We start from the raw sequence: 15051 nt of genomic DNA, 5'->3' as shown, positions 1-15051 counted from the left end.
ACATCATTATAAAACTGATCCACATTGATTAAGCTTGATCTTTAACATCAGAATTTCTAAAAATATCATCTTTGCAAAAATAAACTATAATTTATACACCCCTGTTTTGTTCTGGGCCATCTTTTCCCTTCTTTATTAGACGTCATAATTATTATAATGACTAGACTACAGTTGAAAGATTCATCTGACATTCTTTCTTTCTGTAGTCCAGGACTTAAACCTGTCTTGTTATTAAAATTCTTTTTGTAAACTTGAGCTCCATCTAAGAGAGCAAAGAGAAACACTTTTTTATAATTTTTTTAGAGTGCTTCATCTGCTATTGTGTTGTGCAGGTGAGTTGATGGTTGTTCATGTTTAATAATTACTCCTGGTCCAGGGTCTCTCTTTATGGACATCAAATAATATCTCACACAATGAGAGTGTTCATTATGTGATGAGTTGTACTTATTCACCATTTGGCAGCTCTTATTCCTCATGGAAAAGAGAGCAAAAAAAGAGACCTAGAGAATCTCTCCAGTCAGCTCTTTTATCATTGTACCTAGTCCAACATTCACATTTCAAAGCTGTCTGAAATCGTAGTCTTAATTAACTTTCAGAACTATGCATACAAGCTTATGGATGAGTATGTTTATAAAATATGCATACATTATTTGGGTATCTGTTCTCTTTTGTCTTGTCAGCTGGGCTAAGTATGATAGTATGCATATATTGTCTATCACACAAATCTGACTTTTACCTCTGACTTTCCTCTCTCGTTGTTTATGGGTGAACTTACTTGACCATGTAATGTCAATTTCACAATTATGTTATTTGATACGTACTCTGTTACCATCTTAGATTTCTGCCAGCAAAATACATAAATTTAAAATGAGTGCTTACAGAAATAATAGGTATGTGTCTAATATTGGCCTTTTACATTTTTCCTGATTAACTATTTTCCTTCATTCTTCAATTAAAATAAGTAAACATGCTGTTCAGTATGGTATGAAACCAGCATATTTTCTTCTGAAAGCAGTATATTTTACAATGTGTGCCTCAAAAGTAACTGTGTTAAAATTATAAATGCCTGCCCTAAGAAGCAATCTAATTCATAGTTAGCAATGGCAAAACAGTTTTGCTTTTTTAATGCAATCAAGGTTCCCAATGAGAAGAGTATATTTATTATAAAATATGAGACACATAAATATTAAATGAAAAATTGTATTGGCCACAAGTCCCGTTCTTACACCATCCTTTCACTGATCCTACAACAGTTCTATCTGTCCAAGGAGACAGCTCCTATTGTCAGTAAATACGGATAGCAAATAATTATTATGATATAATTACATTATTTCATCTTACAACTGCCTTTGGAGGTCTGTCAGCTCCTTTATTTTAGGAAAGATAACCTGAAAAATTCATTCACTTACAACACCTATGTATTTCCCACATCTACAAATAGTGCATGCTCAAAAGTGTTTGTTGTTGATATGACAGTAACTCAAATGATGGACTTGGGATATTTTCTGGTCCCAATCAATAGCTAATTTAATAATGTTTTCCTTTGTCAATAGTGCCTCTTGTTTTCTTACAGCAAAGGGAAAAAATAATTGATTGGTTTATTAATTTTGATATATGTTGAAGATTTTTAAATGATACCTATTTAAACCTAATTTTACAATTTACTACCTCTTACACAGTTTAGTCAGTAAAAATTATCTGGTAGCTGGTAAAATGCCAAAGAATAACTTCATAATGATGATTGAAATAGAGTCTTAGGCCATATGACGCTAACGTTACTTAACAGCTTTCAATTGGAAACATCTAATTTAAACTTTTCTTTTTTTTGGTGGTGATTTTCACAGTAAATTTGTCAAACAACCATTTTAATATGGTCTTTGAGACATATTTGATTTAGGTAACCATTGGGTTAAAAGAAATAAGTGATGGATAACATAATTAAATTCTAACCCAAAAGTGTTTATAAAACAAAAATTAACAGGCTAAACCTTTTGTTGTTTCAGGTATTGTCATACTAAGTTACAAGATTCATGACCTAACTTTATTGAGTGCAAAATATGCTTCATGATATTTTCATGATCTTATTTCATAGTTATTGTTATTAAAGTTAACCTCACTGCATGGGCCTCCAAAAAGCAATTTCCAGCAGTGATATTTTTAAACTTTTCACATATACAAAAAAAAGGGAGTATTTTGATTAATCTAAAAGTGTTTCTCATTTATAAACAGGCAAATCAAAATAAAATGTACAGTCAGATAAGAGCTCATGTAGATCATATATGTGTGTGTGTGTGTGTGTATCTACCTATTTCAAGTAAAATCTATGTAATATTTCACGTGTATCACTTCCAATTTCTGCACAAATTCATAAAGCGTTATTGAGTAGCTCAATACTTTCTATGAATGTTTCCCTATTATGATGGTAAAGAAAAAAAGGTAAAGAACAACTAGCAATAAATAGTACTGTTTTTAGAACATTCAATCACACTCAGAAAACTAGAGCATTTGTGAAGTTACAAAGTGAGTAAACTACCCAAAAAAGTAGCACTGAAAGAAAGTAATACTGCAAATAACTTTATTCTGCATCTTACTTATATTTGTGCATTACCTTTCACCATATCAACAAACAGGCCACAAGGGTCTACTGCAGCTCACTGTTATTTTTATTCTTCAGGCTTCACTGATACTTTAGTGCTCTCAAAGAAAGACGAAAAAATCTTTACAACATACCTGATCATTTATCTGGCATGCAACGAGGTTGTGCTGATCATAACAGCCAGCGAACCTGATGTACTTGAGCCAGCTTCCTACATCTGGTTGACTAGCATCTATGCAGAACTTCACATTGCAAAACTCATCTAAGATCTGGAAGGAAGAAGATGAGAACCATCAATTTCCATATCAGTTCATTCATTAGAATGGTTAATTACTTGAAAATATTTTATTCAAGTGTATAGTCCTCCTTTAAATCCTTTTTTAAAAAAAGTCAGGCAGCATGCATATTAATAAAGGAGGAATAATAATAAGTTACCTTAGAAGCGGCAATGTACTATTTTTTAGAAGAACAAAGCAATTGTACATTATTGCAAAAACTGGTCAATTGATTTAAAAAAATGCTTGTTTCCTTGTTATGCATGAATGAGTGCTCTTGACTTAATTTTATTCCATGTGATTTTTACAAAAAATAATATTGAACAGCATATATTAACCTACTATTTCTAAACTAAATAGTCAATGTTTTAGGTTCAGATAGTCTTCCCATGTAAGTGTATACTTCCACATTTTTGCCCTTTAAATTAATTCAATTAAAAAACTTTAAATATTACTAAATTCCTTTTCACTTTGCATTTCACTACCATGAAACAATTAAATCACACCCTTAGTGGAAGAAGAGAATAAGATTTGTCTCATAAATGTCTCTGAGCAAACGTAAGAAAAAGAAATGAAAACAAATGATTGGTAAACACTCATGCAAAATATGGCCACCTAATGTTTTAGCTAACACATGCCAATGCATGTTTCAATTTTATGTTTAGTAAGCAAAATAACAGAACTGGCTTGTGAACAAGTAAAAAATATATAATAATATTGTAATAAATTGCCATCATTATCTATGGTTGTGTATTGTTATTTTTCATGAGATTTTACATTTGGCCTATCCTGAATATTAATCATTACTTAGGACGCCTTAAACAAAAATTGAAATGGGAAATGTCCATTTTTAAGGTTTTGCATACTTACACAAAGCTATTCTGATTGACTAGCAGCAATGTTTTAAACATCAATATTAAAAACTGCAGAACTGTTGACCTAATGGCGAATAACTAGAAAGGCTGGCAATGTTAATGTCAATCAGTTAATGCAAACTTGAGGAAGTTTCCTCTCACAGACTAAATAAGACAGTCCAGAACAAAAAATAATGAATTAAATAACTCCCACAGAACCCTGCTGTATCTACACCTATGTAAAAGTAAAAACTAAACTCTTGGGTATATAGACCAAAAAGCAATCTTGCATAGAATTCAGGTAATCACCTAGTTGCAGATTCAACTCATTAACTCACCCACAAACTTCAAGAAGAAGCCCAGTGCTCTGAGGGCTCTAGTCAAGAGGCATTATGAATAAGCCTTTGGCCATGAGACAATTAAAGGGCAATAAGTAGTCCCACAATTTAAAAAAGTAAAATCAAAACAGAAGATAGGGATAATAATTGCTACACACACACACCCACACACACACACACACACAAATCTTTTTCAAGACCCCTCTTCACACTAACAACAGAAAGTCCACATTAAATACCCTCTCTAGTGAGAAAGACAGATATTAACAATTTCTTATTTTTAAAATTACAAACTTTAAGTTGTTTTCTTCAATTCTCAATGCTGAGTGACTCAAATAGCAACTTGGGATTCCACCCCCCCCCCCAAGATGTCCACAGGGAGCATAAGTAACAATAGCAATACACATTTTAAAATAGTAAAAAGTTGGGATTTTTGTTTTGTTTGTTTTTTGGCTTGTTTGGTTTCTGGTTGATCTTTTGTTATTTGTTTTCTTGACTAGCAAAAAAAAAAAAAGGCACTTCTACTGACACACTAGAGAAATATTTAATGAAGGAAATAGGGTGAAGTCAGTGAAATGCAACACCAGTTCCATTTCATATTTGCAGAAAGACCTGGAAAACTTGTTAATTTCAAAGTCAAGCATCATCTATCCCCTTAGCTTTCGAGCATTCCCTTTTGCGGGGGCAGGGAATTAAGTATTGCATATACTGCACATAAAAATTCTAGGTGTAATTTTATTCCGTGTTAACATTATTGCCATTGCCACTGTCAACAGTGAAATTAATTTAAAAACAGGTTCATTTCCAAAGAATGTCTTTTTACATATATGTTACATGATTATTCAAATATTTCACCAACATATTAACTTTCTTACTCTCAATATTCTTGCCCCAAGACAAAAGCTGCACTTTCTCTAGAAACGTTTCCCCCCTTGGGTGAATTATTCACTTTTGATTTGCTAGCAGAACTGCATTTGTCTCCCAAATGTCTTAATCGTCTCGGAAATCTCGAATAAAATAAAGTAAGTACACATCTTCCGTCATTTCATCTAACACACTCCTGTGTTTTTAAAAGCTGTCAAGTTCCAAAGATAGCTTAAAAAAAAAAAAAAAGAATTCCCTTTAGGTGGACTTTAGAGAAAGGCCCTTTCAAAAAACCAACAGCAAAAGGAAAGAAAAAAAAAAATCCCCACAACCTAGCCAAAGGGTCCGAATGTGACTTTCTCGAGAAGCAGCACACGATGTTGGACAGCAAAGCTGTTACTTGGCAAGGTGGAACTCGGCCGAAAGCGGCTCCAAAGTCGCGTGGCCGGTGCCAGGAATTCAGATTTTGGCAACCCCACCTTCTGCGTCCCTGATACCGACGGACAGACACACGGAGGGAGGGGAAGTAGGATTAGAGCGGGAGGAAAAAAGGCCGACAGCCGGCAGAGAGACCCACCGAAGGCCGGACGACCCACCCCGGAGACGCGTCCAGACCGCACCGTTCCACAGGAGGAACAAGGAAATCGCCAGTCCCAGCAACGTAGATAAGCAGCAGGGCTCCGCGAGACTGCGGGCAAGTAGGAAAAGAAGGCTGGGGGCGGGGGGCGCCCCGGAGAAGGGGTGCCAAGGCAGGAAACTGTCCGAAGTTACAAACTATGCACGCCAAGACTTTTTTTTTTTTTAAAGTGAGTTCTCTTACCTTAAGATTTCTATGGCCTCAACTCAGCAATAAAAGGCAATCACAGAAGAATTAAAACAAACAAAACAAAATAATCAGCAGCCCCCAGCTTTCCTGCACGAAAATCCTTTCAAACGATCCCGAACCACATTTCGGGATGTTAAAAAAAGAAAAAAAAAAAAAAAAAAGGAAAAAAAGAAAAGAAAGAAAAAGAAAAAAGAAAGCCTCGCGTCTCGATTTCCGAATAGGTCTCTGATAACTTTGTCCGTCTCTAGGATCTGCTCGCCAGGACCACGCGTTTCAGATTTATTGTCCGCCAACAGTGTATTTTTAAGACCAGAAATGAAGTCTCCTCTCGTCTGGGTGACCCGGGTTTGGTGTGTTTTGGCTTTTTTTTTTCCCCCTTCCTAAATGAGCTCGGAGCTATTCCTTCTGGTTCACATCACCTCCCTCTTTTCTCACTTTCTCTTGCTCTTATCAGCCCGATGTGTAATGAAAGTTATCTGAAACCCACTAAAACTTCTTCCACTTCTCTCTCCCAGTTCCAAGGGGGGGGGGGAACAGGCAGGAGGAGGAGGAGAGTTTGAAAAGGTGGGGGGCCTGGGGAAGCGAGGGGAGCTCTAGCCCCCTTTTAGATCCTCCGCAGCGCCTTCCCCAGTCCTAGACCCTCACGGGATCGTCCCCTTTCGCAACTCCAAGCGCAGCCGCCGGGTTTCTATTTCATGAACTGTCTCTTTAAAGAGGATCTGCTCGGCCATCCAGAAAGAACCCGGGGCGAGGGAGAAAGGGAGCTATCTCCCGCCGCCCAGAGTGATCGGAAGCCAGACGGGCTCCTCTTTCAGTAAATTTTTAAAGTGACAGCAGCCTCCTCTGGCGGGAGAGGTCACAAAAAGGTCGCCAAGACCCAAGTCCTATAGGGACAGGCTGATTATGGATACACCATCCCCCTTAAACATGTAGATTTCTCTGGTAAACAACCAATGGGGAGATCTCGCCAGGCAGGATTTCTTTCCCTAGGGAAATATCCTCTGTTTCGATGTCCTGAAAGCACAAGTGTAAGTGTGTGCGTGCGTGTGTGTGTGTGTGTGTGTGTGGTGTGTTGGAGATGGGGGATGGGAGTGATCGGGTGGAGAAGTGCTTTGGGGGGGTGTGAAGGTGTGTGAACCAAGGCTGGGGGTGGGGCGCTGGAGGGGGCAAGAATGGGGTTTAGGGTAAAGAGACACTGGCTCATGCTAAATCTAGTAATTAGTTTAGAAATTCTCAGAAAACAGCAGCCTAACAGTGAAAGTTGACATGTCCATTTCCAGTTTTCTGCTAAGCATCTTTTCAAATGATTATTATTGAAATTCATACTCTGTTCCCTCTATTATTATAGTTAGGTCAGCTGAAGAGCATGCTACTTTTCCAAATCATATTTTTCTTAAAGGAAGTAATTTAAAAATCTGAAACATTTTTGCATATAACCTGCCCAAATAGCGTATTAAGGGCTTGGAGAGATTGACAATTATCTGGTGAGTTTTTGCCATATTCTGTGATACGTTAATTAAAACCCCGTGAAAGTCCAAAAGTGGAATTAAGCAGTTTGACAACTCAGGTTATTTTTAAACTTTTAACATTATAAATGCTGTTTTGGGGGATCAGTACTGTATGGTGATTAATAACTTTCTAATATATATGGTCAATTTTTATCAAAACATTTCAGAAACAGCACTGGAAGATAGAATATAGGGAATGCGTGACAAAATAAGAATCTACGGATTTACCTATAGCCAACCTTGGAAAATTTAGTAAAACCCACCGGTTAAATGGAAATAAATGCTTTTTATCACAAAACTCCATTCATAAAAACAAATGAACAAATCCAACTTCTCAGCTCAACAATGGAAAGTTAAGCAAAGTAAGCAAGTCGAGGGACCCTCGCGGGGGAGGGGTGAAGGGAAAGTCTCTGGAAAGCGCGCTTATGTTAAACTTTATCAGCAAACGGGGACAACGCCAAGTCCCCTTTTTGTTTTCTCCAAGTGCAAACAGACGTGTAAATCTAGTAGATGTATATTTCCCCCAAAATGCTGATTTAAAAACAAAAATAGTAACAAAAGGGAGGGATGTGGGGGAGAGAAAATGACAAGAGGTGGTGACTAATTCGTTTCGGTGGCCTGTTATCTGTGACATTGAACTGTTATTTCAGATAATGGCCATTGTTTGAGGGAAAATCGCACAGCAGTGGTAGGTAGGACAGGAAAAATCCTTTGTAAATAACCTAAAACCCGGTCAGATATTCCCATAGAGTTCGGCGCTTGAGAACCTTTAAGAGCCCCCGGTTTGCTGCCATTGATTTCCTGCCCTTCCTCAACTTGCCCATTGTCGGAGCCCTTTTTTTTTTTTTAATTTAGCCATAAATTGGACCGGCTCGAGCTATGAGCTGTTCTATTTTCTTCCTGTCAGGATGAGGGATTTGTTTTATGATGCATTGTGTATTAAATACAAGTAATCTGGGGAACCGATTGCTTCAGACAGTGCGGCCTGATCAGGGGGTCTGGGAGCTCAGCGCCCCAATCCCCCGCCCCAGCCCCGCGGCCCCCGCCTCCTTGCCCTTTACAAAGCGGCTCTGAAAAGGAGGAAACGTCGGTGGATAAACAAAAGGTCGGGTAGAATCAGTGGCAGGTCCTGGCTAAATTAGGATTTCGTGGAAAGGGCCTCCGAGGTTTTTTTTCCCTTATATTGGGTTCGGGTGGGGGAGGCGGGGCGACTTTCAAGGTCCGGGTACTTGCAGATGCGGGAGGAGGCCGGTAGATGGCGTTGCGCCCCGAATTAAGGCGCTGCGGCTGCGGCGGCGGCGGCGGCGGCGGCGGCGGCGGCGGCGGCTTCGGCTTCGGCTTCGGCTTCAACCGCCCAGGTGAACCGGCTGCGCCCGCCGGGCGCGGGTCCTGGGCTTTGCCCTGCGCTTAGCGCGTGGGCCGGTCCGCGTTTCCCGGGCTTCTGGCCGAGTGCACCCCGCAGTCCAGACAACGCAGACACCCGCCTGAGCTAGGACTAGTTCTACGTAGGACATTCTCTTCTCCAAACAGGGCCAAAAGAGTTAACGCCTTCTCTCTGAAACCTTGGAAGATTTATCTAGAGAGATGGGGGATTATTTAGCCTCATTATTATTTTATTAATATCATCATCATCAGTCTTGCTCTCTACTGAATAACTTGTGAGAAAGACTAAAGGAAATCAGCAGAAGGACCTGGGCAAACACTAAATATTAATCTCTCCCCCTCGCTCCCGCTCTCCACTCCCCCTCCCCCGCTCTCTCCCACCACGCCCCCTCTCTTGTTTGATTATATAATAACTTCGTGTAAAGACAGAGTCACCCCACTTTTTTCCCGACGACACAGCTGGAAGTTTAAAAGTAAGGTCCTGAAATCCCTGGGTAGTGAGATGGGCCTCTCATGGAAGGAGCCTCTTGCTATTTCAATAACTCTTTAGGAGAAGACCCTGACCCACCTTCTCCCATTAGAAGTGGACAGAAGAGAAGACAGAGGGCTGGAGGAAAAGGTGGGGGGGGGGGGGGGGGGCTTGGTTTTTTCTCCCTGGCTAACTTGCTTTCCATCAGGACGTTTCTAAAACAATAAATAACTACAAGGAGCCAAATACCACCACCAATTCCCTTTATTTCTTGGGATTTCTGGTGAAATCTGTTTACAGTAGTTCCCAGTTACAAATTAATCTGCAAAAGCCGCTGTCTGCTCAGCAGTAATCAGTAACATGCGTGTTCTGCAGTGTTTAGCGCTGCCCTTGAAATGGGCTATTAAAAATAATGGTTTTACTATAATCTCAAACCAACTTTAATTTGCAAACATATATCAGGACAAATGATCTAAATATTAAAGGGGATGGAATGGAAGAACATACTACAACAAATGTATAGCTGTGGGGAAAGCAGAAAATAGAGTGATTCATCAGCAATGTTTAAAAAGAGAATCCATACTTTTAAAACATTTTTTCCAGAAGGAGTTAAAATATTGTTTTCTCTGTCTCATTCTGTTAATTGTTGTTTACCAGGAAAAAGGCATTGGAAAATATGAGGTTCGAGTGTGAGTTGATAGATTTTCTGGGAGCTGTAAAGATCCCCCTTTGGCTGATGGCAGGGCTGAGGTGGGAGAGGTTAATGTGTTTTCTTCCTGGTTTGAAAAGGGCATAAACCCTCCTCAGGCCCCTTCCTTCCTCCCCCATCTGCGTGGATTGCAGAATCTTTAAAAGGCTCAAAGATTTCCAATAAGGCCACTGGCTCTGCCTTCATTGTGTAACTGTTTATTTAAAATAAGTCAATATATTAGTTAAAGCAGTAAGAAGTTAGTGCTCTAGTATTCAAGTGATTCCCACAAGACTGTAAGCTGATGCCTCTTTTAAGCCTTAAACTTCATGGTTGTCCCAGAAGTAAAAGTTCTGCTAATGGAGACCCTATGGGCATGGTACATTCCAGCACATCATTAAAGGAAAGAAAAGCAGTCCAGCCAAAGCCAGATGAAATGACTGCACTGTCCACTTTTAATAGGCTTCCTGTGGACAAACAGCCCTGTAACACTCTGCAGAGGACAATATTTAAAAACAAGACAACTTGCTGGCAGTTTTCAATACCATAAAGTTAATAAAGTATGTTCCCATTCACCCTGACATTATGTTTTTAGTTTATAGAGGAAGGCACTTTATAACCTCAGCCTAAGTAGAGTTCCCTTAATTCCGCAGCTCTTGGTTTCTTGAGGTGGCTAAATATACACTGAAGTTCAAGCCTGACATTTTTGTTTTAACACTGTTTTGTTTTTTTTGTTGTTTTTTTTTTTTTTTGTAGCTTTTCAAGAACGTACAAGTGCATTTTTACATTTCTCAAGTGCAGTTTCATTCATGGAGATCCTGTTAAATCTTGTTTCATACAGTACACATCAAGAAGCATGAAATAATCTGAGAAACTGACATTTGGCCGAACAATAACTGCTTGTTAATTAAATTAGCTTCATGTATAGATATTGATGTGTGTTTAAAAAGTAAATCGATGCTTCCTTTTCCACATCAGAATAGGATTTTGTAAAATTTAACTTAACTGAGACAAAGATGAGAAAAATTATATATGTCTTTAGGATTCAAGAGACTCCCCACCGATTCTCATATAAATATTTTTCCCTATACAGAAACTCCAATTTGTCTCTCCTCTTTCTTTCCCTCCAAATTCTTGACCACCTACAAGTTCTTCTCCCAAATCCTTTTACTTAAACATAAGCCTTGTAATGAAGCATAACATCTAGCAAGAGAAACTAGATCAGAAAGCCATGGAATCAAAGGTAATTGTTTAATTTTAGTTTATATGTTTTAATCAGGGGGGTATTTCACAAGATGGGCTCCCTAAATCTGAAGGTGAATTCTGTGGTGCTGGGTAGGTAGACCCCAACAAAACAGTCCAGCACAATAAATTTACAAACAAAAAGGGCCCTGAATGTCTATAGTCACCAATATATATCATCATTGCTCAGGAAAGATATTTCTGGTCTCTCTTGATGGACTTTTTTTTTTTTTTTTTTTTTAATCTACGGGTTTGGGGGAGGAAACTGTTGGGAAAAAAAAAGAAAAAAGGAAATTAAAGGTAAAAAAAATGTAAATAAAAAATTTCCCTTGGTCTGGAAATGGGCCCTACTGAAAGCATGTTAATCTCCACCTCAGTAATTTGGTTCTCCAGGAGAAGACAGAAGCCCTGCTGCTGTGCCCTGCACTTCATAAATCACATCTTTATGTGGACAAGGTCAGGGCACCTAACAGCTCAGACATGGGCCTTTGCAGTGGCTCGAGGATTCAGGCATGTTTACTCTCCCGCTTGGCTCTCCGAGGAGTAGTCCAGCACGCTTCTAATTACTTTTGATTATTTTCATTTGCTGGGGTCAGTCTGGCTTGCCAGGACTGCTGGAGGGTTGATTTCCTACAAATCTTGATGTCTTCGTAGGACGGCACTGTGTGCGTTCAGAATTAGCACCCCGTTATTGTCCCTACAGCATGGGATCCTTCATAACAGATACCGTGATGCAAAAGTTTCCCCAGTGAACCATTACCTGCTTCCTATTTTATTAATTAACTACACAAGCATAATCACCTATCTGATCTTTAAAAAAAAAAAATGCAGATGACTTGCTTACCAGTTGAGTATTTTATAGTATATTTGGCCAGAATGAAAGTGAATTTTTTTCTTTTTTCTTTTTTTTTGCTTTGACTTTAAATATATTTAGTAATGACTAGCAGCTCTTTGGAAACTAAGATGAAATACTTTGCTGAGACAACAGCTCTAGTGAATAAATTATTATACTCAAAGATTTATTTTCTAAACTCCAATTAAGACTGCCATATTTAAAATATTTTTTGTTGGGCTATTTTGATGTATTTCAGGTCTAAGTTATTACACTGAGTGGTTATTTTGTGTGTAAAGCACAACAACAACAAAAAATTTATACCAAGTTTAAACGAAAACACTGACATAAAATAAAAACTTTAATAAAATATCTTTTAGTAAAATTTTGGTAGAGAAAAAGGGACAAAATACCATTATTTTTCTCTTCCTTATCCACCAAAAGTAGAAACGTTTAATGATCTGATGTGTATGCCTTGAAAGATGCCTTAAAAAATGATGAACAAATAAATATTCACAAAAACTGAAAAATATATATTCACCAAAAAACATATAACACTTCTATCTGGTTGTTAGGACAATAAGCATTGTAGATTACTGAGCAAAAATTACTATTATATTTTCTTTTTATAGACGATAACTTGGATCATGATTATAATTAGTCTCAAAAAGCCAAATCCCTCATTCTTCCTAACTTTAGCTCAAAGAATTAAATGTTCTTAGAATTAACCTCAACTCTTTTAGGAATTAACTTTTATTTATTTTATTAATTTTAATTAATTCAATCTTTCAAGACACTGTTTAGCACATTACACAATAACTCTAGGGTCAGCTTATCCCCTGAGGTTATAAGAACACCATTTCAGGGTGCTTTCAGATTCATAATTTTGTGGGGAAAGTGAGTTGGAAGACCTTTGTCTTCTCCTCTCTCCACTCCTACCTATGTGCCTGTGGGTAAGTCACTTAACCTTTGAGTTGGTTTCCATGAAAGTTTCATATTGTCAGCCCAACAGGAGTGTTGGGAAAATAAATTGGGTAATAGGAGTGTGAACTGCTCTGAGTTCATGGGAACAGGTCAAAATACTGTAAGTTTCACAGTGTTGGTGTTGCTATACTTTCAGTGAGGAAGATGATCTAGTCTATATTCCGAAGAATAGCAAAATATAAGTATTTTTCTATCCTCTTTCTTCCATACCAATGTCAGTTGCCCTAATCCTTACCCTGACCTATGGAAGAGAAGAATTTGAAGAAAAATGTTTTTGCTCTCTCAAGCTGTGGTTCCCCCGAAGATGTCTGTCTCTGTCTAGCTTGCAGCTGAGTTCGTTCTGTCCCCCCTCCCCGCCACTGTGTTATCTGCCTATCAGTAAGAGAGAGAGCTCTGAGGCAGAGGGAAAATGCCATTGAGATTCAAGATCCCTGAAGACCAGGTTAGGCAGCCATACATACACATACACACACGCAAACACACACACATTCAGATTAGTTTCAGGTCAATATTTATTACCAAGGCCAGGAAATTTATTCTCTACCATGTCCTCTGGTGGACTTTAAGTGCCAGAATAGCAGAGATTGGGTCTACTGCCCAGAGCCTAACTCAACACCGGGCATATAGAAGGTATTCAGTAGATGGTTGTTGGAAAAATGTATCAGGACCTTCCTTGATTTTCATTCCCACCTAGCATGGATGCCTGGCTTGAATGCCTGTTACCTCTTGTCTGAATTATTGCAATGACCTCCTAACAGATCTTCTGACCACAGCTTGTCTTCCCACCAGTTTATGCTCAACACTGTTCATCTTCCCAAGTATCAGCTGTCAGTCACTCCCCTGTTTAAAATTCTTCAATGGGTTTCAGTTGTCTAATGTTTCAGTATAAACTCATTCCATTTTTTGAAAATTAAATGAAGCCATATATGTAAATCACTTAGAATCACGCATGGTGCCTAACATATGGTCAATAAAAATAGTTATTATTATTATTGATACTACTGAAATAATTGTTATCATAATATTATCATTCCTCAGCCTATAAGTCATTTTGCCTTGATTATCTTGGATGAAATCTTATCTGCCCTTCAAAGATTCCCCCCCTTTTGATGCCCTGTGATTCCTACCAGCCAAGTTTGACCTTTTCATCATTCACCACAAATCATCTGTGCTTCCCTCCTGGTTTATAGGCCAGTTCTAGCTTACCTTACAGTAGTATCTCTAATGCTCTTCAGTGTTCATTATTAAAATCGTGAAAAATCCTCCTATGAAGGGTCATTTTAAGATTCCTCAAGATGCGGTCAAGTTTTACTCACACTGCCATCTTCAGCAGCATCTCTTCATAATGGGCTGAAACCACCTCTGAACTTCCCTTGCAAGAGTGAATTAATTATGGCCAGATGTATGAGGGATTGCTACATTTAATATCCAATATCCAAGATAACTGGACTATTTAATATTGTTCCCCATGGGAATCAACTGATGAACTAGTAAGTCTCTTTTAGGGCATTTAGAGATAGAAATTCCTGCCACTGCTATTTCCTAGATGCAGCACTTCATTGCCCCCCATCACTCAAATGTCTGTTTCTGTACTATCTGCCCTTTACCTGAGTGCCAACCCTGGACAACATCTGGGACTCTTTCCTTTCCCTTAACCCCAGTAAGCAGTCACTGGCTTGGTCAATCTGTTCAGTTGTTTCTATGGGCCCTTCCCCTTCCCACTGGCACTGGCCTGCGGGAAGCCCTTGTCATTGCATACCTGAATTTTGTGACATCTTTATACCAAAAATTTGCCTTCCTGAAATAACAAAGTTATGACAATGTTTTGTTTTGCCTTAAAAAAGAAAGATAAAAAAACAAAGAAAAAACACACTAATAAAGATTCCAATGGATCCTAATCTGCTAGAAAATAAAGCCCCTAATCCCAAATACAATCTCCTTTCTAATTTGATGTCACATTTATCTTTCTAGGCCCATTTCCGGATTCTTCCCTCTAAACAAATCTTCAGCTCTGGTTAAAGCTAGGGATGTGAGCAGAAGCATTTGATCCTTTAACTGTGTTCACGTGGGCCCTTCACATTTCTTTGATAGTCACAGCATTCAGGAGATGAAACAATAGAAATAATAGTTCTATTTGTCAAGCTCATACACAGCCCTCCAGGCACCCTTCCTTGAAATTCTTACAGTACTCA

At 38.5% G+C, this 15051-nt stretch overlaps 1 protein-coding gene across 8 annotated transcripts in view; it reads right to left on the bottom strand.

Moving 5' to 3' along the window:
- MECOM (MDS1 and EVI1 complex locus) overlaps positions 1-15051 on the bottom strand; it is a 535065-nt gene that overhangs the window by 57077 nt on the left and 462937 nt on the right. For 6 of the 8 annotated variants that reach the window (XM_078069479.1, XM_036118315.2, XM_036118317.2 and 3 more), the window contains one exon: positions 2731-2865. In XM_078069479.1, coding sequence (XP_077925605.1) covers positions 2731-2865 — 135 coding nt within the window. Of the gene's footprint in view, positions 1-2730; positions 2866-5504; positions 6496-15051 lie in introns of those variants that run through there. The other 2 variants (XM_036118321.2, XM_036118323.2) reach the window with 2 other exon arrangements.

The sequence above is a fragment of the Halichoerus grypus genome, chromosome 1 (assembly GCF_964656455.1).
Source record: "Halichoerus grypus chromosome 1, mHalGry1.hap1.1, whole genome shotgun sequence".
NCBI lineage: Eukaryota > Metazoa > Chordata > Mammalia > Carnivora > Phocidae > Halichoerus > Halichoerus grypus.
Note: the sequence above shows the minus strand (reverse complement) of the source record. Positions and strands in the feature narration are given on the sequence as shown.